General features: G+C 40.7%; 1 protein-coding gene and 1 pseudogene across 3 annotated transcripts in view; both read left to right on the forward strand.

Annotated features, from left to right (window-relative positions):
- The window catches only part of TTC39B (tetratricopeptide repeat domain 39B), a 118,392-nt gene that overhangs the window by 46,683 nt on the left and 45,291 nt on the right, over positions 1-26,418 (forward strand). Inside the window, exons 1-4 of one of the 3 annotated variants that reach the window (XM_034987964.1) lie at positions 3,658-3,965; positions 19,437-19,532; positions 23,225-23,335; positions 26,076-26,207. In XM_034987964.1, the coding sequence (XP_034843855.1) occupies positions 19,453-19,532; positions 23,225-23,335; positions 26,076-26,207 (323 nt within the window). In that variant the 5' untranslated portion in view covers positions 3,658-3,965; positions 19,437-19,452. Of the gene's footprint in view, positions 1-3,657; positions 3,966-18,210; positions 18,307-19,436; positions 19,533-23,224; positions 23,336-26,075; positions 26,208-26,418 lie in introns of those variants that run through there. The other 2 variants (XM_034987963.1, XM_034987962.1) reach the window with 2 other exon arrangements.
- Positions 17,836-17,954, forward strand: LOC117999090 (annotated as a pseudogene).

Consider the following 26,418-nt stretch of genomic DNA (forward strand, 5'->3'; position numbering starts at 1 on the left):
TCGGTTAGTTTGAGGGGACAGACTTGACATAGGGAATATGGGTATGGGTGGGGGTCTCCAGGAAGTTTCCAGTCTCCCTCCCGGACATTTATTCTCTGTCCAAGTTTTGGTGTTGATGCTAGTCCAGGGCCTGAAGTGTGGAGGGACATGGGTATGGGGATGTATAACCTTACATGGTTCTTAGTAATAAAGAAAAAAAGTTGGAGATTTTGTTTTTTAAATATTAGAAGCAAGTGAAGGTGAGGAATTCTGTATTCTTTGGGTTGAAAAGTATGTTTTAAGCCTGACACCAATAGGAAAAAAGAGTGATAGTTTTGATCAGTAAACCAAGTCAATAGAGAATTGACTGGGAAAATATTTTGAGCATATTTGAAAGAGGGTTAATCCCAAAAAGCAAATCAAGAAAGAGAACACTGATGGAAAAATTGTCCAAGGGATATATGCAAATAACGAAAAAGAAGAAATACAGGTCTTTAAGGGTACTGTATTCATTTCGTATAATTGTTGTAACAAATTACCATAAAATTGGTAGTTTGAAAAATACAAATTTATTCTCTCAGAGTTCTGGAGGTCAGAAGTCTGACATGCTTTTCACTGTCAAAACCAAGGTGTCACCAGGACTATGCTCCTTTGAGAGATTCTAGGGGAGAATCCATTTTATTGCCTATTCCCAGCCTCTGTGGCTGCATTTCTTGTATTCCTTGGCTCATGGCCCTTCCCCCAACTTCAAAGTCAGCAGCATAGTATTTTCAAATTGCTCTGCTTCCACCATCACAGCATCTTCTTCTTCTTTTTTTTTTTTAACAGCTTTTATTTTGATTTTTAAATTTTTTTAGAGAGAGAGAGCATGAGCGACAGGGATTGATGGGGGGAGGGCAGGGGGAGAGGAGAGAGAGAGTCCCAAACAGGCTCCACGCTCAAAGTGGAGCCCGAGGTGGGGCTTGATCTCACCACCGAGAGTTCATGACCTGAGCTGAAACCAAGAGTTGGACGCTTAACCGACTGAGCCACCCAGGCACCCTGGTCACAACATCTGGCTTCTGTGTCAGATACCTCTCTGCCTCCCTCTTAAAAGGATACTTGTGATTGCATTTAGAGCACACTCAGATAATTCAGGATAATCTCCGCATCTCAAGATCCTTAGTTTTATTACACCTGCAAAGTCTCTTTTCTCATATAAGGTAACATTGACAGGTTTTAGGGATTAGGACCTGGACATCTTTGGGGACCGTTATGGAGTTTAACACAGCTAAAAATATCATGTATGGTCGAACAGTACACACATACACACAATTATTTTGTTTGGGATTGGTTATCTGAACATGGTAGGATTTTAGGGTATTTATCATTTCAAAAAAGCCCCTTATATCTTTTTGCATTGCCTAAATTTTTATGGGATATGTTTTACTAATGATCAGAAAAAATAAAGTTAATTTCAACTTGGGAAAGAGAATGTTTTTAAAAAATAGACTTTATTTTTTGAACAGTTTTAGATTTACAGAAAGGTCAAGAGGATAGTACAAAGGGTTTCCATATACCCTACGCCTAGTTTCCCCCATTATTAACATCTTACATTAGTAGCATAATTTATCATAATGAATGAAGCAATGTTAATATGTTATGACCAACTAAAATACATACTTTATTCAGATATACTTAGTTTTTCCCTAATTGGCTGTGATGGTTCTCAGGCTTTTCTTTCTTTTTGATGACCTTGATAGTTTTGAGGAGTACTAGTCAGACACTTTGTAGGGTGCCCTGCATTGGAATTTGTCTGGTGCTTTTCTCATGGTAAGACTGGGGTTATGGGTTTTGGGAAGGGAGACCACAGGGATAAAGTGCCATTATTATCATACCATTTCAAGAATACCTGCTGCCAACATGATTTATCACTATTGATGTTGACCTTGATCACCTGGAATATCTACATAACTTATTTGGATGTGTGGTGTTTTATTTTTTCCTTAGAATGCATCATTATGGTCATGTCAGATTCATGTCAAATTGTCATATTTCTTCCAACATTCTCAAAGGAGTCTTTTAGCCTTTATGAGATTCTGAGCATGGCTAAGTTAATTTTACGTTGAAGATTTCTTTTCTTTTGTTTTTTAGATTTTATTTATTCATTTCAGAGAAAGAGAAAGAGCACAAGTGGGGGGAGGGGCAGAAGGAGAGGGAGAAGCCGACTCCCCGCTGAGCAGGGAGCCCAATGCGGGGCTTGATCCCAGGACCCTGAGATCCTGACCTGAGCCGAAGGCAGAGGCTTAATGACTGAGCCACCCAGGCGCCTTTGTACTGATAATTTTGTAGTTGGGCTTGCCATTCCTTGAGAAACCTTGACATTCACAAGACCAGGTCTCTTACATATTTCTAAAGTGTCTTATAGTTTTCCTTTGAACTGTAGTACCTATCATATATGCTGTCATTTGCTGAATGTCTGGCTTTCCTGCTGGACTGAGAGCTCCAAGAAGCAGGGACCATGTGTGTTCTGCTCACTACTGTGTCCCCTGTGCCCAGCACACAGTAGGTGCACAACTATATGTTCACTGACTGACACTGCAAATGCTAACTCTTTGGAGCATTTGTAGAAATGGGTCACATGTATGGGTAAATAATCATAACATAAAGCCATGTGGAAAAGGTAGTATACAACATGTAAAATAATAGTATTAAAGAAAACTGTATATATATATACAGTTTCCATATATATGGAGGAAAAAGACTAGAAATAGATATTATAAAATACTAACACTTGTTGTCTCTGGGTTATGAGATTACGGCTGTAATTATTTCTTCTTCGTTTTCCATTTCTCTTCAGGGAGTTTATTATTTTATAATCCGGAAATGTCAGACTACCTTACCCGATACTTAATAATCAGATAAAATGGTGAGCCCCAACATAAAAATGGTTCAGTTCTTTTTTTTTTTTTTTTTTTTTTGACGGAGACACAGCGAGAGAGGGAACACAAGCAGGGGGAGTGGGAGAGGGAGAAGCAGACTTCCCGCTGAGCAGGGAGCCCGATATGGGGCTCAATCCCAGGACCCTGGGATCATGACCTGAGCCGAAGGCAGACGCTTAACGACTGAGCCATCCAGGCGCCCCAAAAATGGTTCAGTTCTAATATGTGGAAGAGCACTTAAGGCAAGACAAGAAAGCTGCAAAGTCACTGACCATCTCTAAGCCTACTTTTTTTTTAGTTTCATCAAAACCAGCTCAAGTATTGTTTATCTAATGTTAAGTTTAAAGTGCCATTTAGAGCTATATTTGGTGGACTGTCATGTCATATGTGTATTTCACTTTGCTAATTTAAATTTAAATTTTGTGCATTTAACCTGTTAGATTAAAAACCTCAGAGAACTTGATTTTCCCTTATTTTAGTGTTTTAAAGAAGTCCCTGGGATATAAAAGTTAACTCTCACCTGGGAATATCTGCCTGTTCTTACATTTTCCTTAAAATGAAAAAGAAGGTTGGCCCTCTTTAGATGGAAACGAATCCTTGGATTGGGTGAAAAATCACTAAGAGACCTTGGAGAATTGCTAAATCCAGGCCATTTGTGTTTGTCTTGCCTGTTTCCCTAGGATAATTAAACAGTGATGGATCAGAATTAGGCTGCAGCAGGGATGGTGGGGGGTGGGGGGAGCGAACTCCCGGCATCCCTTCCCGCAGAAGCGTCAGCCACGGCAATGAGTGTGGCTGCCACTTTAACTGACATGTCTTAAATTCTGCTCTGCAAAGCTCTGGGATGCTGTCCGCAGCCTCGGCAACTTCTCTTCTTATGCCCTTCAATTGAGAGTCTCACTGGCGACCAAGACATAAAACAGAAACCGAGGATTTTTGTTGGCCTTTAAATTGAGGACTGTCTTCTTCTTTCTGTTTGCCTTAAAAAATCTGGTAGAAGAGAGGGAAAGGCATCTCCACAGTGAGCTAGACTCATTCCTCCAAAGTTACAGCTGCTCTAAATCTGTGAGTATGTTGCATTTTTAAAGCTGTTCCTGGGGGTCTGATTGCAACGTTCTGTTTAGATCTGTGAGGATTTAATTTAAGGAAAACCATGAACATTTTAAAAATAGGAGTTGAATCGCATTGGAGACCCACAGGTTTTGTTTGTGGACATTGTCTTTATTCAAGGCTTCATGTCGAGCAGGCCAGGGCTCTCCCCACCCCCCTCCTCCCCTTTTTTGGGCTTCCTGAGGGTGAGGGCTGAGATGGGAGAACATCGAAAATCTTGCTGCTGCAGAGGATGTGGTCTCCTGGGGATGCCATGGCTGGCTGGCTTACTGCTGCTACAAGGTGTGCATGGGACTGCAGAACAATGGAAGGGGGATGACAGCCCACTGTGCAGTCACTTCGTCCGTCTTATGGCCCTTGCTGGCTTCGTTATAGGGTGTTGTTTTGTTAGGGTGATTAAAACTGTAAGGCAAGATTAAGTACGCTGGCACGTTCTCAGAATAGCTGGGGTTTGTAGTCCTAGACTTTACCTCTCACCGGGAAGCCCTGCATTGGCTTCTCCCCGTGTCTTTGTAGCAGATTACAGGGGGTGGGAATTACTAAAAAGTGACCTTTGCATGACCACCCGTTTTCTAACTGTGCACTTGAATTGGTGCCATTTTTTTCTGATGACGTAGATTCTTTAGCCTAAACATCTGTCCTTAGTCACTGTGTCCTACTTTCCCCCTTTGGAATTCACTGGAGGCTAGAACTGTATCCTTGCTGAATTATTATGGAATCAATTTTGAACATTTTGTTAAGTTTTGGTTCCCATCAAAACCCCCATATGTTCTTGATTTGTCTTGGTTATATGAACAGTCTTATGATTTCAGTGATTCATATCATTTGGTTACGGATCTCATTCCTTTATCTTAAAAATCACATTAGCTAAAGCAATTCCTAAAAGTTGGTTTGTTCAGAGATCAGTAGTCAGAATACTTTTAAACAACAACTAGTATCAGTCATCTTTGTAGCTGTAGAATGTATTTGACTGAGGGGGGCATATTATATGAGCTTTGTGGGTATCAGTATTTTGGTTGATTTCCTGCAGTGTGAAAGAAATCAAGGATTTTAAAAAAGAAACTCTACCACCCAGAGATCAAACATTTGCTGTTTTTATTTTTAAACATTTTGTTAGACCTAAACGTAGGAACTTTGAATTTAATTAGGAAGGATTCCTAAAAATAGGAAATTCTGCCTTACCTAGACTTGTAAGGAACTTACATGTATTCATTTGTTCATTCAATATAGGTTTATATTTTATATTTGTTGCAAAGCTCTTGCCAGGCTCCCTGGGGGTATGATGCCGAACAAGATATTATATGTGCCCTCATGGAGCAGATATTTTTAGCAGGTGAGGAGAGCATTCAAAACTGCCTCATTATTTCATTACAACTGTGGTAATTTTTCAACTGTGGAAGTGTAGATAGTCTGCGGCCAGACATATACAGAGCATACAGAACCTTGCAACTAATTCTGTCCCAGGTCTTCTGAAGCAACAGATCCTTGGTATACTTGAGCTGGAAAGAGATTGTGAAAATAATTTGGTTAGTTCAACAAGTATGTGACAGGCACTGTATTAAGTGCTGGTTTCAGATCAGTAAATAAGAAATGGTCCCCGCTTTGGAGGAGCTTACAGTCTAGTGGGAGGGGAAGGGAAATTGGTTATGCTAGTATGTCTTAGTATCTTACTGATTCATTAATTCAATAAATATTTACTGAGTGCCTGCTGTGATGTTGGCACTGTTATGGGAACTGTGCTGGGCACCGGGGACGGGGTGGAGAATATGGCAGAGACACCCTGCCGGCTGGAAACTTTGTAAGGGCCACAGTGGAGAAATGATAGGGTGCCATGAGGAATACCCAGGCCAGGCCGAGGACTTCCCTGTCGTTTACTGAGCATCTGCAGTGGGCCAGCCATAGTGGGTATTGTGCCTACATTAATCTTCCCTTCTTCGATCCTGTAAACGACTTAACTATCTCTGTTGTAACAAGCACGTAAACCAAGGTACAGAGAGGTGAAATTGCTGAAGGTCACACGGGAAGTGAGTGGAGGAATTAGAACTTGATCCCAGGTGTGACTTGATTTCCAATCTCTGCCCCTTCTGGTGGTCTCCAGACCTGGTTGCTCACCAGTGACCTGAGTTCCAGAGGGAGAACAGTGTTTATTACAGGCTTCCCTGGTGACTGTGGGCAACTAAGTTTAAGAACCCTTCTTCTGGGGCGCCTGGGTGGCTCAGTCGTTAAGCGTCTGCCTTCGGCTCAGGTCATGATCCCAAGGTCCTGGGATCGAGCCCCACATCGGGCTCCCTGCTCGGCGGGAAGCCTGCTTCTCCCTCTCCCACTCCCCCCTGCTTGTGTTCCCTCTCTCGCTGTGTCTCTCTCTGTCAAATAAATAAATAAAAAATCTTAAAAACAAAACCAAAAAACCCCTCTTCTACTACTCCTTTAGTTTACAGACAGCTAGAGAGCGAGGACAGAGGTCACACGAGTTAAAATGGGGCCAGTAACCAGATTTCCTAGCCGCCGTTTATTTTATTCAAGTGTATTAGAAGATACTAAGAAACCAAAAGCAGAATTAAAAGCAGAGAACAGGGGCACCTGGGTGGCTCAGTTGGTTAAGCGACTGCCTTCGGCTCAGGTCATGATCCTGGAGTCCCGGGATTGAGTCTCGCATCAGGCTCCCTGCTTGGCAGGGAGTCTGCTTCTCCCTCTGACCCTCCTCCCTCTCATGCTCTCTGTCTCTCATTCTCTGTCTCAAATAAATAAATAAAATCTTAAAAAAAAAAAAAAAGCAGAGAACAGACCCAAACCAACCATCCAAGTAAAACAAAACAAAGCAAAAATAACAGCAAGAGCCTGAACTTGTAAAGGTGTTTGGCTGGACTTGGCTTTGAAGAAGAGTCCCCGGCGGCCTGACCTGCCTTCCCCACAGCCTGATTCAGAAGTCGGCCTGTGCTGCCTGGCGGTTACTTGTGAGTGAACAGTTAACGATTTTTGTTGTTGTTGTTGTTTTTTAAACAGAGAAAGTATCTTGGCTTACTTATTTATTTTTTTTTTAAAGCCTTTTTTTTTTTTTTTAAAGGTTTTATTTATTTATTCGACAGAGAGAGACACAGCTAGAGAGGGAACACAAGCAGGGGAAGTGGGAGAGGGAGAAGCAGGCTTCCCGCTGAGCAGGGACCCCGATGCGGGGCTCGATCCCAGGACCTTGGGATCATGACCTGAGCCGAAGGCAGTCGCCCAACGACTGAGCCACCCAGGTGCCCCGTATCTTGGCTTATTAATAGTCATTCAGGCACTTAGAATTTATTGGGGGATGCAGATAGGAAACTCTGTTGTTAGTAAAAAAAAAAAGGGACACTGTCATTGGGATGTAGCGGGATAAATGCGGTGGTGTGGAGAAGGTCGGGGTTCTGTGGGAGCAAAGATGAGGGATGCCTCACCCAACCTGGGGTGGTGGGCAGGAGTCTGGGCAGAGGCTGACCTGAGATGGCTTTCTGAAAGAGATGATGTCTGAATTGAGGCAGATACTGCTAGATACGGGATATGATCAATCGGGTATAGCAGGAGCGTTTATTAAGTACAAAGGCCCTGAGATATGAGAGACCATTGTAGGAGAGGCCAAACTTTCTCTTCTACCCTCTTAAATGTATTTCCTGGGCCCTGCAAATTAAATGGACAAAAGACAGATTAGCAGGAGGGAAAAAAAAAAGTTTAATGGCATACACACACGGGAGTTCACCAAAAAATGTACCTTAAGGAGGTGGTTAGAATTTGGGGCTTATATACTTTTTTTTTTTTTTTAAGAGAGGGAGAGAGGAGGGGCAGAGGGGGAATCTTAATCAGGCTCCACACCCAGCATAGAGCCGGACACGGGGCTCGATCTCACAATCCTGAGATCATGACCTGAACCAAAATCAAGAGTTGGCCACTTAACTGACTGAGCCACCCAGGCGCCCTGTTTGTGTACTATCCTAACGACGTATGATGAAGTGTGGAGAAGAGGCTAGGCCAAAGAAGGGGTTTTAGGCTTCTGGATGAGCGTTAAATTGTAGGAAGATGACTAGGAAATGTGTGGTAAGTAAGGAGTGTTGAGTAAGATTTGTTACGTAGATAAGAGTCCTCTCAGGTGGTAAGATTTATCCCTGAAGTAATTCTCTTCCTTGCGTGGGAAAGGGAAACACCTTTACAAAAGGAAATTTAGGCCCTGCTTTTAGGCCAGGATGGGGAGGGTGAGAGCTAATTGCTTCAGCTCAAAAGAGTCTTTATGTCAAAGTGACATCTTTCGGGGTGACGTACTCTGATCCCCTTCACCATGTTCCCTTCAGGGTTTAACAAGAAGCTTGGGAGTCCTGCAGGTCTAGTGAGGATAGGCTGGTCAGAGGGGGACATGTCACGGGTGTCTTGCCAAGGAGCTGTGGCTAGGGCGGTGAGAGACCCCTGGAGTGTTTTCATTGTGCGGATTGCATGAGCTTGTGTTTAGACAGGATGACCTGGACACAGTGGGGAGGCTGGGGTGGCGGGTGGGGAAGAGTGCGCCTCAATCCTGTATGATACCTCACTCCTGGTTCTAATACTCTGCCCAAAGTTATTGATCATTTAGGGCTTAATGGACTTTATGGCATAAGCTGAGAATTTAACATATGTACCTATGTATGCACATATATACACACAAAGAGATAAATATCAATCAGTGTTTGTATAGAAAATATGTTTGATTTCCAGTGCAGTGACAGACTTCTCATTTGATTAGTAGAAAGCTTGAGGCCTGTCATGAAGTAGGAGATTTTGAGGTCCTCTGTGGTTTCCTTTTTTGCTGTGTCATCCATTAAAGATTTTCATATCTTAGGAAGAAATGAACTAGAATCTTTAAAAAATGTCTCTTTCAGCCCCAGTACCCATTGTGAGTCTTTGTATTTTCAATGAAAACTGTGCTAATTGGTCCCTCCTATTTTATAATTTTTTTTTTTTTTAAGATTTTATTTATTTGTGAGAGAGAGAATGAGAGACAGAGAGCATGAGAGGGAGGAGGGTCAGAGGGAGAAGCAGATTCCCTGCTGAGCAGGGAGCCTGATGTGGGACTCGATCCCGGGACTCCAGGATCATGACCTGAGCCGAAGGTAGTCGCTTAACCAACTGAGCCACCCAGGCGCCCGGTCCCTCCTATTTTATAGATGAGGAAGATGAGGTGCCCCTTGAAAAGCTGTTGTATTGTGTCCCTTAGCCATAGATGGATTGGGGTATAGACAGCCCTCTCCTCATTTTATTTATTTATTTTTTAAATAAAGCCACAATATACTCCTGCATACATGTGTCATGAAAAATGATTTTTTTTCGGGGGGGGGCCTTATACCCAGAGATCTTCCTAACATTTTGCACTTGCTTTCCACTTAAAAAAAAAAAAAGATTTCATTTATATATTTACTAGAGAGAGAGAGAGTGGTGGGGGTGGGGGAGAAGCAGAGGGAGAGGGACAAGCAGACTCCACGAGAGCACGAAGACCCCCTACGGGGCTTGATTCCATGACTCTGAGATCATGACCTGAGCTGAAATCAAGAGTCAGACGCCCAACCGACTGAGCCACCCAGGGACCCCATGCTTTCCACTTTTTTTTTTTTAATGATTTTTATTTGTTTATTTGATAGAGAGAGACACAGCGAGAGAGGGAACACAAGCAGCGGGAGAGGGAGAGGGAGAAGCAGGCTTTCCGCGGAGCAGGGAGCCCGATGCGGGGTGGCTCCCAGGACCCCAAGATCATGACCTGAGCCGAAGGCAGACGCTTAACGACTGAGCCACCCAGGCGCCCCTGCTTTCCACTTTTTAACACCACATTTACACTTACGTATTTGGCTCAGTTTTTAAGTAATCTCTACATCCAGTGTGGGGCTGGAATTTACAAGATTATGTGGGTATTGGTTTGACAGGAACTTTATGCATGGTTTACTTTTCTTTTGATATTTCATCAGTCCATGGGTGTGGAAAGTCTTTAGTGACCATTCAAGTAGTATGAATGGATTTCTTTGGTGATTGTTTTTGTATTGGTGGGTTATAGCATATCTTATTTCACGCCCTTATAGATGACTCTATTTTAGAAAGTGGGGAAGTATGGGAACAAGACTCAGATTTCTCTTGTGCTTTGGGATTATATAGTCATTGTCTTCCTGGGTACTGGGTGGGGCAGAATTTGAACCTTTCTGTGATACCGCAAACAGAATCCTAATACATAGGACTCATATGTGCCATCCCCTCCTTAATGTTAGTTTAGGTGATTTTTTTTTGTTGTTGTTTTTTAAAGCAATAGCATCCCTGTATACCAAAACCATTTTGTGTGCCTGCTTGATAGCACAAGCTGATTATAACATATTCACGGGTATTTTCCATCTACATACATGATATAAAATGTAAGGTATTAAGAATGTATTTGGCACAGGGTGCTAATATAGAATTAATACAAATGTCATTTCTTCATCAAAAACTCATTGAGTATCTCTGTGCTAAGACAGAGAATTCCTGTCCGTAAAAAGCTCATCATCTACCTCCCACAACTGAAAGTAAAGCAATAATCATACTATGATGAGTTTTAAATTATAACCAAAGAACCCAGAGAAGAAACACATTATGTAGCCTGAAAAAAGAAATGACTTCTAGGTAGCCTTTATTTTTTTCTCTCCTTCATGGATTGTGAGCCAAATGAAAGGAAAACTTTTTTCCAACATTGCTTTTTAAAAATTTCTCTTTTGGCTACTCTTTGTTGTAGTTTGTAATGTTTGAGAAGAAATGATAAGCCCCTTCCTCCCCGCCCCCCACTGAAAACCTGCCTTTACTCTGCATCTTGAAAATACCTGCATTCCTCCCTTGAGGGACAGACTGAAACCGGCCAAGTGCTGCCTAAGTAGCCCCCACCCCCGGGGCTGCAGGAAACACCCAGCTGCCGAGAAGCAGGAACGCAGTGTTCTGTCGAATGGGAAGTTCTTGGCCCCGATCACTTAACTCTTTTAACAACATCAGCACCGCATTTATGTGGTATTTCAGCCCCAAAAGTGATTTTACAAAATGGAGCGCATTTCCTCCTTATAACTTCCGTGCAGGGTAGACGGGGCAGGTATTGTTAGCCCTCCTCTGGCTCTTTGTCTTACGCCTTTTTTTTTTGCTCCCAGTTTCTTTTTATTGTGGTAAGATACACCTAACATAACTCTACAGTCTTCGCCACTTTTCATTGTACAGGTCACTGGTGTGCAGAACATTCCCACTGTTGTGTCACCCTCACCGCTGTCCATCCACCGAACTCTTTCATCTGGGAAAGCAGAAACTCTGAACTCATTAGGCAATAACTTCCCATGGCCCTCTCTCCCCAGCCCCTGGCCACCACCTCTCTGCTCTCTATGCTTTGTAGCCCTTCTCTGTTTTTACACATGAGGACACTGAGATCCCGAGCGGTGAGCGAAGGGTCCAGCGTGTCGCTGTTTGCAAGTGACCGGCACACCGGGGACAGAAACCCGGCAGGGTGATTGGTAGACTAGGTACCAGCTTTCTGTTAGAAATAAGAAAACCCTCCAATAGGGAAGGGATTTTTTTTTTTTTTAATTAAAAAACCAGCAAAATGAAATAGGAGCTGCCTGTGTATCTCTTGCCAATCTGACATTCCACTGTTGTTTGTTTGAAATACTGTGAAGGAGTACCGTTTGCTTTGCTTAAGGAAAGAGTTTGAAAAGATACAGGCCCTGGTTTTAGTTTCCAGCTCTGTCTGATTTGCTCTGTCTGCGGGCAAGAGACACAGCATCTGTTGGGGCAGTTTTTTTTTTTTTTTTTTCCCTGAAGAAACAGTCCTGCTGTCTGTTTTCTTAGTGAGTAGGGTCTGAGGCATGTTTTATATTTTACATGAAAATGAACTTCTGTAATTTTCAACTGTTCTTACTTTGCTCTGGAACTCTCATCCCCAATGAGGACAGAAGAGAACATTAAGTTGTCAGTAAAAGATCCCATCATCTGTTCACATTTCAAATAGTCTCTTTTAGAGTGACGCAGGTTTTCTTGGGGGGAGTGGGAGAGGTAAGTGCCCAGTCAAGTAAAAATTTAAACTCTGCATCAGGCCTATATTTTCCTTCTCAAATGCTCCCCCTGTCCCTCTCTCCCAGTAGTACCTGGGTGCGGGAAGAAGTTCCATGGAGATAGAGCCCTACTCTGGGAATCGTCCTCTGGTTGACAGCCCCATCTACTTGTTTTTGATTAACTTCTGTCGTCACTGTCTCTGTCACCAAAGCTCCTGAGATGGCTGGATCTGTTGGTATGCCCATGACCCCAAGGGTTTGGCATTCCCCACTGGCATTGGCTGGTCCATGGGTGCCGGAGGTCCATGGCCACTCTCATATGCCTTTTGCTCCAGGGTCATCCAAGTTGTCTTTTAAAAACACCTTATTTTGCAATAATTTCAAACTGAGAAAAAGAGTATGAGGATAAGAGAACTTTTGCATATCGCTAATCCATTTTTAACATTTTGCCACATTTGTTTTATTATTCTTTCTCTGTATGCACATTATTTTATGTCTTTCTGAGTCATTTGGAAGTAGGATGCAGTCCAGAGAAGGTGGTCTAGAAGGGGGCATTGGAATCTTCCTCAAGTGAGCAAGGGAAGGAGTATTTGTTCTTTCCTTTTATCTGCTTTCCTCCAACTCTCTTTTTTCCTGAGTTAAGCTTTTCCACTCTCTTGAACTCTTCCTTCTGCTGAACTAGCTTTGAGTCCTTTCTATCCCTGGCTGTTGGCTCCTAGTTGCATTTCCAATTGTTAGTGCTCTTAGAACAGTGTGGTTCTCAGGCCAGGTGCGTTGTTGGGAGCAGATGGGAGTACTGCTGACTTCCACTCGCTCCTTTATCTGTTTATTCAGGCAATCAGGGTCTCCACATGTGTGGCAGGTCTGCCTGGGGACACTTGGCAGACAGCTTGATGACATGCATGCAAGCTTTGGGTTGAACTTTTTTTTTTTTTTTAAGATTCATTTATTTATTTTAGCGGGAGAGAGAGCGAGAGCAAGCATGTGCGCACTAGGGGGCAGGGGGAGAGGCAGAGGGAGAGGGAGAGAGACTCCTCAAGCAGACTCCCCGCTGAGTGTGGAGTCCTAAAGGGCCTTGATCCCAGGACCCTGAGATGATGACCTGAGCCGGTCAAGATTTGGACGCTCAACCAACTGAGCCACACAGGTGCCCCTAGTTGGACTTTTGATCTAGATTTAGGAACTTATAAGCAGGATAAAAAAAGATGTGACTTGTGGCTGAGTCAGTCAAGCATCTGCCCTCGTCTCAGGTCATGATCCTAGGGTCCTGGGATCGAGCCCCACATTGGGTTCCCTGCTCAGCGGGGAGTCTGCTTCTCCCTCTCCCCCTGCCTCCCCTTCCCCAGCTTATGCTCTCTCTCGCTCTCTTTCTCAAATAAATAAATTACAATCTTAAAAAAAAGAAGATGTGACTTAGCAACATGGTGGTAAAAAGTTGTAAGTTACTTAAAATCTATAATTTATTCTCAGATATCATCTTTGAGATCATGAACTGTATGACTTTATGTATCTGACACCTGATATAGCACCTGCAATGTGGTGCTCTAGATGTTTGTGAGTGAAAATTAAACTTTAATTGACTAAATTGAACCCTTTCATTTGGTGCATTACTTTTTTAGACTGAGGTACATTCCCTGCTACCTTTTCTAGCTTTATATATTTGTTTATGCTGAGTTAGTTCCCTTGTTTTTTATCTTAATCCCAATTTCTAATAAAAATGTAAAGTGAGGGTAAAAGGAAGTACCTTTCCAGTGAATCCATCTACTTTAACGGACCTTCACTTTCCATCTCTCGTATAAGCATATAGCTCTTTGATGTGCACACGGGCCCCGTGTACTGCATTTTTCAGATCTGCCAAAGATGGAAATGGGGCTAGTATCGGGAACCCATGATCGTGTCTACTGATTTCAGCCTGTGAGAGCCAGTTCCTTTCAATAAAGGAATAAACCCATTTTTAGCAAATAGGTAGATACCTTAAAAATCAGGTATATATCATAAGTGTATATATAAGATAACAAGTTTGAAAACAATTTAGGAATATATTATTACAGGTATTTTAAGTTCAAAATGTAAAATAGCTCGGAAGTGTGTTGTCAGTGTAGGAAACAGAAAAGATAAAATTAGAAAAACTGCAACATTGAAGTACTGACTTTTTCAAAGTAGTGAAAATTTGGAAGAGTTCAATAAGGTCTAAAATTACATTAGAAACACATTGGGCAGTGATGTGTTCTAACTTCCTCACATGGAAAGGACTAAAAATAATACACTGTTCCTGCATTTTTTCCAGAGAACTATTGTAAGCTGTGTGTGATAGTAGAGAGGGTGATCAGAGCGTGTTTCCTTAAATTAATATTTGAATGTCCCCTTCATGAATTTGAACTTAAATTGCTCAAAATATATACTTTTCCCCCAATTATTAAAAATAGTGCATGATCATTTTCAAAACTTCGAAAAAACATCGAAAAGCACAAAGAATATAAAAATCACCCAAGCCCTATAGATAATATGAAAGGAAGTTTACAGTTTTTTTTTTTAAAGATTTTATTTATTTATTTGAGAGAGAGAGAATGAGAGAGAGCACATGAGAGGGAGGAGGGTCAGAGGGAGAAGCAGACCCCCCGCCGAGCAGGGAGCCCGATGTGGGACTCGATCCAGGGACTCCAGGATCACGACCTGCGCCGAAGGCAGTCGCCCAACCAACTGAGCCACCCAGGCACCCCGGAAGTTTACAGTTTTGATTGTAATAAGCCTAAGCATGGACTATTTAGGGGCAGGTTAGGTAGTTTTTAAATTCATTAGTATCTGACTTAATAGAATAATTATATCCTTTGTTGGTCCTTGTCCTTGGTTTTTTCCAGCTTTGTAGATCCTTCCTATAAAGGAACAGGACTTGAGTGGAGAGAAAATGGTGGCATTCCTTTGCTTTGATTCTGTAGCACCAGTGACAGGCTGGGGTTGAGGTTGGCAGTGCAGTGTCTTTGGGGGTACCTGTTGTTTTCTGGGCCGTTTTTGCTTTACCAGCTGCAGCAGCCACACCTCCCCTCTTCTTTGATCACAGGCTGTGAGAATGGCTATTTGAAGGAATCATCCATTGTAATGTGGAAACCTGGTTGTGGTGTCCACTGGAGTCTTGTGTTTATAACTCCAGTGGACACCATCTAGACTGTAGATTATATAAATGGTTCCTCCTGGAGCATAACAATTGGCCTGTTTACTTTCATTCCTTTTCTCCCCAAAAGAGAGATATTAACTTTGATGAAAAAGCTTAAAGGATCCTAAGTGTCTTTTTATTAATTTTTGAAATTTCATTTCATTTTTTCCTTCTTTTTAAAATGGGCTAGCGGAGCGCCTGGGTGGCTCAGTTGGTTAAGTGTCTGCCTTTGGCTCAGGTCATGATCTCAGGGTTCTGGGATCAAGCCCAGCATCAGGCTCCCTGCTCAGTGGGGAAGTCTGCTTCTCCCTCCCACTCTGCCTCTGTGCTCTTTCTCTCTCAAACAAATAAATAAAATCTTAAAAAAAAAAATGGGCTAGCCTTGTGGCACCTGGGTAGCTCAGTTGGTTAAGTATCCCAGAGTCCTGGGATCAAGCCCCATGTCAGGCTCCCTGATCAGTGCAGAATTTGCTTCTCCCTCTCCCTCTGCCCCTCCCTCACTCATGCACGCACATGCTCTCTCTCAAATAAGTAAGTAAAATCTTTTAAAAAAATGGGTTAGCTTTTATTTCATTGTTCAGGAACATAGCACGTTGTGTTGGATTTATTGGGGAAATTAAATTTGAATTGATTCTGCTAATTATGATTTGAATTAGAGGAAAAAGTATTAAAAGATAACTGTAAGCTTTTCATTTGAAAATAGTTTTACCTAGTGATTAAAAATTAGAGCAGTATGAAACTCAATAATAAAAAGACAAATAGCCCATTTAAAAAATGGCCAAAGAACCTAATAGACATTTCTCCAACGAAGGTATACAAATGGCCCTTAAGTACCTAAACAGATGCTCAACATCATTAGACATTAGGCAAATGCAGGTCAACACCGCAAGGAGATACCATCACTCCCACTAAGATGGACAATAATAAGCATTGGTCAAGATTTGGAGAAATTGGAATGCTCCTACATTGCTGGTAAGAATGTAAAATCACATAGTCACTTGGAAAAATGTCTGGTAGTTTTTTGAAATGTCAAATATAAACTTACCATATGATTCAGCAATTATCTTCCTAGGTATATGCCCAAGAAAAATGAAATATATTTCTACACAAGAACTTGTACATGAATGTTAATAGCAGCATTATTCAAAATACCTAAAAAGTGGGGGGCACCTGGGTGGCTTAGTTGGTTGTGTGCCCGACTCTTGATTTTGGTTCAGGTTATGATCTCAGGTCATGGAATTGAGCCCCGCATCCGGCTCTGTGCTTGGCAGGGAGTCTGCTTGACATTCTTTCTCTCTCCCTCTGCCCCTGCCCCCACTCTTGCACACAAGTGCTCTCTCTCCCTCTCTCTCTAAAATAAATAAATCTTTAAAAAAAATACCCCCAAAGTGGAAATAACACATATATCCATCAACTAATAAAATGATAAACAAAATGTGTTCTATCCAGACACTGGAATATTATTTGGCAATAAAAAGGAATGAAGTACTGCTACATCATCAACATGTATCTTGAAGACGTTATGCTAAGTGAAAAAGCAAGTCACGGAAGACCATATATTGTATAAGTCCATTAATATGAAATGTCCAGGCTAGAGAAAATCTGTAGATACTGAAAGCAGATTAGTGGTTGCCTAAAACTAGAGGTGGAGGGGGAAATGCAGAGTGAGTGCTAATGGATAGATGCAGTGTTTCTTTTGGATGACAAAATTTTGTAAAGTCAGACTGTGATGATAGGAGCACCTGGGTGGCTCAGTTAGGCATCTGACTCTTGGTTACCGCTCATGATCTCAGGGTTGGTGGATCAAGCCGGTGCTCAGCAGGGAGTCTGCTTGAGATACTCTCCCTCTTTCTCCTCCGTGCTCCTCCCCCAACTCTGTCTCTCAAATAAATAAATAAATAAAATCTTAGATTGTGGTGATAGTTGAACACCTCTAAGAATAGACCAAAAGCCCCTGATTGTATACTTTAAATGGGTGAATTGTATGGTCTGTGAATTATAGCTCAATAAAGCTGTTTAAAAACTTAAAAAAAAAAAAAGCATAAAATCATGGCAAAGGAAGGACAGGGGCACCTGGGTGGCTCAGTTGGTTGAGTGACTGCCTTTGGCTCAGGTCATGATCCTGGAGTCCCGGGATCGAGTCCCACATCGGGCTCCCTGCTTAGTAGGGAGTCTGCTTCTCCCTCTGACCCTCACCCCTCTCATTCTTTCTCTCTCTGTCATTCTCTCTCTCTCAAAAATAAATAAAATTTAAAAAAAAGGACAAATTTTCCAACATAATTGAAAATATTGAAATACGATGTATTGTTTTTCTTATCCTCTATTAACCCAATAACAGTATTTTTCACTAGCCAGAAATCCATTCCTTCTAACTTATGAATATAACATCTAGGTTATGCTCAGGAGTAGAACAGTCAAGTTATTCTGTTCAGTTAAATTTTTAATAATTGTGCTTACTTTGGTGGTATAGATTCTAAAACTGAAGCAGTCTAAGGAGCATTTAGCATGGAGGGTATCTGAACCTCAGTGCAGTGTTCCATATATTAGAAACATTTATTGAAGGAAATAAGATAAGACCTGAATAAATGTGTGTATAGATGTGAAAATGTAGTATTGTAGAGATAGTGTTAAAAAACAAAATTCAGTCTACGGCCATACCACCCTGAACGCGCCCCATCTCGTCTGATCTCGGAAGCTAAGCAGGGTCAGGCCTGGTTAGTCCTTGAATGGGAGACCGCCTGGGAATACCAGGTACTGTAGGCTAAAAAATCCAAAACAAAACAAAACAAAAAACAAAATTCAACCTAGTAAATTTGAAGATCTAATTGGCTTTATTAAACAATTCATGAATTGGGCAGCATCCCATCTAACAAGTAGAGAGGAGCTCTGAGGAGCTGTACAAAATGGAAGGATTTTATAGGGAGAAGGGTGGGTCAAGAAAGTTGTTAGCAAAAGGAAAGGATTGTTCCAGGCAAGGTTGCTTTCCCTTCAGGAGGAAGAGTAGCAGGTCTTACCATGCAGATTACCTCATCTTCCTTTGGGGAATGGAAAGGGCCCCTGTGGCCACTCATTGCAGACTCGTTGGCCCAGATAAGGAAAATTCCTGACTGACTGGGTAAGACTACTTTTCTGGGGGAGGTTGAAACTAGAATCAGATTAGTTATTAAACCCCAGTTTGGGACTCGCCTAGGAGACACCATTTCCTTTTTTTTTTTCCATTTTATTTTCATTCTAGCTGCTCAGTGGCTGGAGCTGCTGGGTTCCTGGTATTAAAAAGATGCCAACAGAGGTAGCTGTGTCTCGCCCAGGGGCCAGGCCCACTCTGAATACATGCCCCCAAATAAGGGGCAGGTAACAAATTATGTTAGAGTAACTATGATAAAGCAACTCAATTTGTCGAGAAGAAAAGATTCAGGATAAATTAAACATATAATGGGGGAAACTAGAATATGTCACCCCATGATTTCACCTAAAAATCATTTTGAGCTGAAGGCAATCAAGAAGCAGTAAACACTGGAAAAGCTCCCCCTTTCCTGCCTAAAGGCCAGAAACAAATTCTCCTTTTACTGGAGAAAGACATTTGTATCAGCTTAGACAATCTGCAAACCTTTTTAAAGTAACTCTTGTCTTCCTAGTTACTTATTCTTCATTTACTATTCCAAGCCCCAACCCCTTTGTCTTGCCAATTCTTCACAAATATAAAAGCTTCCCTCTTCTTTGGGGTCTTTGTTCTCTTGTGAAGACTCCCATGTACAGGACGAATTCAGTAAAATTTATATGCTTTTCTCCTGTTAATCTGTCTTTGTCCATTTTATTTTCAGGCCCAGCCAGGGACTCTAAGAGGGTCAAGGAAAACTTTTTCCTTCCTTACAATAATATTCCATTTTAATAAAGTATAGAAATACATGTATAGATTTACTTGGGAAAAGATCTGGGAGGATATTTATATACAGGATACAATGTTGTCTTTGGGTGGAGAGCTGTGGGGGTGATTTAATTTCTTTTTTTGTGTACTAGAATAAACAAAATCAGTTTACTTTATTGGTGCTGTATTTCAGAAATGTTCACCATGTAACAGTACATAGATTTTTGTTATTTGATTTATAAAATTGATTAGACATGGGGGTGAGATGTACTAAATAATTGAAGGGCTTATGTTGTATACTTGAATTTATGTGGACTTTTCCTGTAAGACAAAGAAATAAAAACCTCATTCTGCTTTTTTTTTTTTTTTTTTATTAATAGGTTTTCTCGCACAGATATGGCAACAAGCAGCCGTCCCTTTGCATCCTTTGATACAAAACGGGCCTCTGGACGGCTCGGATCGTCTAATGTGAGCAGGTCAGGAATAGGGTGCAAGTGTTTTCGGGACAACAGGGGAGAGCAGTCCAACCCTTTGGTGAATTGGAATGTTGATGTTAAAACAGGGCTTTGTATTTTACTGACTGGCGAAATAAGCAGGTGTAGTGTCCATTTTACAAATTAGGGAAGGAGAGACAGAGCTGCTAAGGGACATGTGAATGTGTGGCGCTGTTACATAAAAAGAAAACTAAATTCAACATTTGGGGCACAACTCATTGGAGTCTTTTTTATCTTAAAATTTTTTATATCATTGATTTCATTTATAAAATAATATAACCACATTGCCAAGCATCCACCATAAATATGACTTCTTAAACTGTATTCATTCTCGTCTTTTTCCTGGGCATGTGCTTTTATCTGTTATGGATGCAGCCATAGGGTTTTCACTGAATGTTGTAATATGATTATTTTTCTACTTACATTCTTCTTGTAACCTTGGCTTAAGAGCATTTTAAGAAACATTGATTGTAGAAAATTCAGGAAATATAGAAAAGCACAAAGGAGAGATAAAAATGTATATTACCATCACTGTAACTTTGTGTGTGTGTGTGTGTATCCTTTCTTTTTCTCTTCATATATAGAGCAAGTCTTTTTTTTTATTATTGATTGGGATCACATTCGATATACTATTTAGTAACCTGCTTTTTAAAAATTTTATTATTATTTTTTGCCCTGCCCCTCCACCTTATTTTTTGTGCCTGTTTTTAAAAGTTAATGTATCATGACATTTTTCCTTTCCATTAATATTTTTGGTAATATCACATTTGCTAAGTAATATTCCTTTCCTGCCCATTCTAGAATTAATATAATGAGTTCTTTTCGAACATGTATGTTGTTCCTTTATCAGAGATTAAAGGCAACTCTGTGAAAGCTATGTTTTAGTACCATGAGAAAGGGCTTTTTATCTATCCTTATAGGGTTATTAAACTTTAAGTTATATGGCAGATCTGTAGCATTTGAGATTTTGCATTTGAAATTTCAGCTACTTTTAAGTGTGTTTATAACACTCATGAATTTGGCAGTTTGCCTTAGGACTCAGCTCTCACAGTACAACAAAGGGGTGCAATAATTTGAGGATCGATGACTGGAGATGAAGCTGAAAATAACTCCTAAGGATTTTAAGGCATTTATTTTTCACATTACGATTTCATTCCATATGTCACTGCTTATGGAAATCTGAGCTTTCTTTAGAAATATGAGTCTCTCCCTCAGGGTTAACCTCTAACTCATCTGATAGTTTCCTAAGTAACTACTGCATCAACATTTATAGATCTTCTTAGATTTACAGTGGGCTTACATCCCCAATGAGCCCATCGTGAATTGAAAATGCCTTTAATAGCCCTAACCTATTGAACATCATAGCTTAGCCTCACCTACCTTAAATGTGCTCAGAACACTTAACATTAGCCTGCAGTTGGGCAAAATCATCAGAACCCATTTCTGGTAGAGAAGTAACTGAAGTGGGATTTTGTTTTCATGTTTGAAGGAATGAATTTGGAGAGGTTGGGGGCATGGAAATTCGACTTTAAGCTCTTTTAAATAAATCATCATACTGCTCATTTACTTACTGAAATATTTTCCTATTAAAAGTTGTTACACAGGGGCGCCTGGGTGGTTTAGTTGGTTAAGCATCCGACTCTTGATCTTAGCTCAGGTCTTGATCTCAGGGTCCTGAGTTCAAGCCCTTTGTCAGGCTCCATGCTGGGCATGGAGCTTATTTTTTAAAAAAATAAAAAGTTACACAAAACATTTTGTAGAAGGCTCTAATTTTATTTTATTTTATTATTATTAATTAGTTTGTTTATTTTGGTGGGTGGGAAGGGCAGAGGCAGAGGGAGAGCGAGAATCTTAAGCAGGCTCCGTGCCCGACACAGGGCTCGATCTCACAACTCTGAGATCATGACCTGAGCTGAAATCAAGTTAGTCACCTTGAGGGCCCTAATTTTAAAGAGCAAAATTTCCATCAGTCATAAATAACAGATAAGTTTTAATAAAGGGTAAAATCATAGTGATTATACAGATGTAAAAATAAACACATTTTAAAGATTTTATTTAACTCATTAATCAGTGAGGGAACTAGGCAGATTTTATAATTGATTCAAAGGAGAAATTGAAATAGCACAAATTTATATGGAGTAAAAGAATGTTGAAATTAATGTCCAAAGTCAGTAAAACTAGCTTCTTGTACAGTGAAGGAGGTAATTGAACCTCTACTAGTCAGGGATAGAATTTGCATATCTATAGACAATTATTTTGCATCACTATCAGTTAAAATTTACAGAGTTGCAATTCAACACTAAAAATACAAAACCGATTAAAAAATGGGTGGAGGACCTGAATAGACATGCAGATGGCCAACAGACACATGAAAAGATGCTCAACCTCACTAATCATTGGAGAAATGCAAATCAAAACCACAGTGAGATACCAATTATATCTGTCAGAATGCCTAAAAAAAAAAAAAAAGCCATAACAAATGTTGGCCAGGATGTGGAGAAAAGGGAGCCCTCGTGCATTATTGGTGGGAATGTAAACTGGTGCGGCTGCTGTGGAAAACCGTATGGAAGTTCCTCAAAAAGGTAAACATAGAAATACCATATGATCCATTTTCACTACTGGGTATTTACCCAAAGAAAACGAAAACACTAATTCAAAAAGATAGATGCACCACGGGTTTATTGCACATTATTTACAATAGCCAAGATACTGAACATACGGACAGCCAAGTGTCCAGCCGTAGATACATGGACAAGGAAGATGTGGTGTATGTGTACAATGGAATATCACTCAGCTGTAAAAAAGAATGATACCTTGCCATTTGCAATAGCATGGATGGACCTAGAGGGTATAATGTTAAGTGAAATAAGTCAGACTGAGAAAGACAAATACCATGTGATTTCACTTACGTGTGGAGTCTAAAAAACAAAACAAATGGATAAACAAACAAAATGCAGAATCAGACCCATAAATATGGAAAACAAACTGATGGTTGCTAGAGGGAAGGGGGGGTGGGTGGATGGGCAAAATGGGTGAAGGAGAGTGGGAGATACAGGCTTCCACTTAGGTAATAAGTCGTGGGAATAAAAAGCACAGCATAGGGAATATAGTCCGTGATATTAGAAAAGCATTGTATGGTGACAGATGGTAGCTACATTTGTGGCGAGAATAGCGTAACTATAGAAAAGTTGAATCACTGTTGTACACCTAAACTTATGAAACATTGTGTGTCCACTATACTCTAATTTAAAAAGAGAACACCGTAGAGTTGCAAGTCAGTTCCCTAGAATCAAAAAGCAATCCGAAGGGGTCTCTTCTACAGTATAGAGAATCATGCATAGTTTTCCGCTGACGCACATTTTCTCCCCCTACATGATCAAACTAAAACGCAATAACTTTCCCTCTCCTGTGAGTAAAGGTAGTTCCCATGCTTGTGGTCTTTGTGCCTGCTGTGAGCCTTGTTTGTCAGTTTCTTCCATCCTCACAACAGCTTCATGAAGTAGGTAGTGGTGGTGTTCCCATTTTACAGATGAGCAAGTCAGGCTTCAGAAAGTTAAAGACATTGCTACTAAGTGGTAGCTTTCTGTCTCCAAAGTGTACGTAAACACACACGTGCAGCAACGTGCTAATAGTAAAAGCTATAGAAATTCTGTGTATTTTTTCTTGGTCTTTAGGTCAACATCAAACAAGGTGGATCTCAAGTGTGGCCTAGAAGAATGTGCGTTGGCATTGAACTTATTTCTAAGTAACAAATTTACAGATGCCTTAGAATTGCTTCGACCGTGGTAATTAACTGTATTTCTTTCAGATAAAATATATTTTTTTCAGATGTTTCTGATGATTCTTTCTTTGATGTCATGATTGTCAGTTAATTTATCTGCATTTCCGCCTGAATATTTCTAAACTAATTTGGTTGAGACCCTCTAATTTGGTTGGTCAGTTTTAATATCCAGTTAAGAAATCTGTCTTTTCAAATTTAATCAGTAGAAAGTTTCTGATTCTTTCTCATATTTTAATTTCTATTTGTGTTCAAATACTGTCATTGTATGTAGTTTTGTAGAGCTTCCTTTTGCTTTTTTCAGGGAAATGTTTTTTTTTTATAAAGATTTTATTTATTTATTTGAGAGAGAGAATGAGACAGAGAGAGAGCATGAGAGGGGGGAGGGTCAGAGGGAGAAGCAGACTCCCTGCTGAGCAGGGAGTCCGATGTGGGACTCGATCCCGGGACTCCGGGATCATGACCTGAGCCGAAGGCAGTCGCTTAACCAACTGAGCCACCCAGGCGCCCCCAGTGAAATGTTTTTATGGATATGCCTCTAAAGCTTAAATATCATTGGAAAAAGTTTCCTTTGAAATGGGGTAAAAAGAACTAGACTATGCTAATCTCAAATGTTAAAAAGAAATTTAAAATAATAAAAAATGTTCTTAGGACTCCCTATTTATGTGATAAACAAGTTAAGCAGTTTAATTTCAGCTAATAATTACCTGTTCGTTTTTCAAATGGGGCAGCAACACCCGGGCCCAGCCCTGATACCAGCGTCACCTTGACCACAGTCCGCAGCTCTACAGTGTGCCTGGAGCTTGACAGGAATAATCTTACGTTGTGCCTTCAAACACAGTCACTTGCTTGGGTGAAGCTTAGACCTTATATAACAGTTTTTTAGAAGGTTACTTGGGCACAATAGTGGGAATCTTATTTCTTTGGTCAGTAGGGGATGTGATTTTGATCATAGACTTTCAGTCTTACTACACTCATGGTGGTGAGCATTGCATAATGTATAGAATTGCTGAATCACTATGTCATACACCCGAAATGTATGTCAACTGCACACCACAATTAAAAAAAAATTACATTACCTCCTGAGAAGCTGCTGTGGTAATTCTATTTTGATGTAGCGGAGTTGTGGTCAATGAGTATTTCAGAGGTTAGGAACAGATGGTAAAATAGATGGTACAATGCACAGCTGAAGGAAATTGTTCAGCGTTGTCTTCAGCACTTGTCTGCCCTGCCTGTCTCCTGCCTCATTTCCCTCCGTCCTTGCCAGTCCCTCAGACTTCTTTCTCTCTCCATCTTCTGTCTCTACTTCTCTGTCTTCCTCTCTCAACCTGCCTGCCTGTCTCCTTTGTGTTTTTATTCACGCAGGTCTCCTTTTTTCTCTGTCTCAGACACCCAGCTGGTCATAACATGGAATGAAAAGAAGTGATTATTTTATTTGGTCAAATTTTATATTCTCTGATCGTTATGCAAGTTTCACTGTTAAACATATGTTTTTCCCACCTGAATCGTTTTCCTCTTGGAGCTTTTGGTTTAAAATGTGAGGTTTAAAACCACAATAAATGATTAACTTTAGGCTGATCTTAACTCCTTGCAGGGTTTTTTTGAACAGCCAGTGACCTCACTAGTCAGGACAAACTGCGAATTACCAAAGGATGTTTAGACTATTTCCATGGGGGAAAAGAATAATGTGGCCAGCATTTGTTTTGCATAGCCGTGGGCTGTTGTGCATTATATTTGAATTAAAAACAAAATCATGCATTAATATTTTAAATCTTATAACAGATTGACCTAATGAGAAGTTTTGAGAAAGAAATGGTGAGGTTTTCACAGCCCGAAAGTCTGGGATGTGCCATACATTAAGATTAATTAATGCCCTTAAGAATCCAAGCAATTCTCAGGGCGCCTGGGTGGCTCAGTTGGTGAAGACTCTGCCTTCAGCTCAGGTCATGATCCCGGAGTCCCGGGATCAAGCCCCATGTCAGGCTCCCTGCTCGGTGGGGAGTCTGCTTCTCCCTCTGCCCCTCACCCCCCCTCGTGCTCTCTCGCTCTCTCAAATAAGTAAATAAAATCTTAAAAAAAAAAAAAAATCCAAGCAATTCTCAACTGATAATTTAGTAATTGGAATTGTCAAGAACTTTAATAAGGAATTGTAGATAATGGGATTAGATTAGATATGAGCTCTAAAATGTACTTTGCCTGGGCCCATTGTGGCTCACCTAATTTATTGCAAAAATCTTGCTTTTCTTTGGCCTCTGGCTGGGAATGGAAAGGAGCTTTTTTTTTTTTTTTAAATGAGTATCTGAAAATACATCAAAATCTCTCTGTCACAGAATGCATTTCCAGTGGCCTTTATTTTAGTACTTATATCAGAGCTAAAGATAGTAAGTATATTGCCTGGTGTTCAACTGGGAAAAATTGGTTTGCTTTGAAATGTTTTCAAGGAAAAGAATCCGCAGGCTGCCCCCTTGTGCTGAAACAGGGCAAAACAATTGTCGGCTTCTGCTTTAACCTGGAACATTCTCTGCTGCCTCTGTAGGCTTAATTTGGAAAGTCCTTAATACTTGAGTTTTTTAGGACATGCCTTTCTCAGTCTATATTATTTCAGTGATCATGGTGTAGGAGTAAAAGTTATCACTATCAAAGTCACGATATGCATTTACTAGGATTTCTCTTGATTAGTATCAGACAAGATGTGCATGCTTTTAAGTTGAGTTGGGATGTATTAATTCCCTGTGTTTTGCCCCCAGGGCTAAGGAGAGTATGTACCATGCCTTGGGCTACAGTACTATTGTGGTGTTGCAGGCGGTCATGACCTTCGAGCAACAGGACATCCAAAACGGCATTTCTGCCATGAAGGACGCATTACAAACCTGCCAAAAGTATGAACTGAGTAATTAAATACTTGAGATACAACTACAAACCTTTATGTCTGTGTGACAAAGTGAGTGTGGTTTGCCTGATGGAGAGAGCTCTGTTTGAGGTTCGCCCCAATTGTAGTAAGGGGCTTGTACTTCAAAGCTTCCTAGCCTCACATAGTTCTATGTAATAGAGTTAAAATTTCCTGTTAGGAATTATAGCTGATTCTTGTTT

This window comes from Mirounga leonina, unplaced genomic scaffold, assembly GCF_011800145.1.
Source record: "Mirounga leonina isolate KUSES-001 unplaced genomic scaffold, KU_Mleo_1.0 Mir_447, whole genome shotgun sequence".
Lineage (NCBI taxonomy): Eukaryota > Metazoa > Chordata > Mammalia > Carnivora > Phocidae > Mirounga > Mirounga leonina.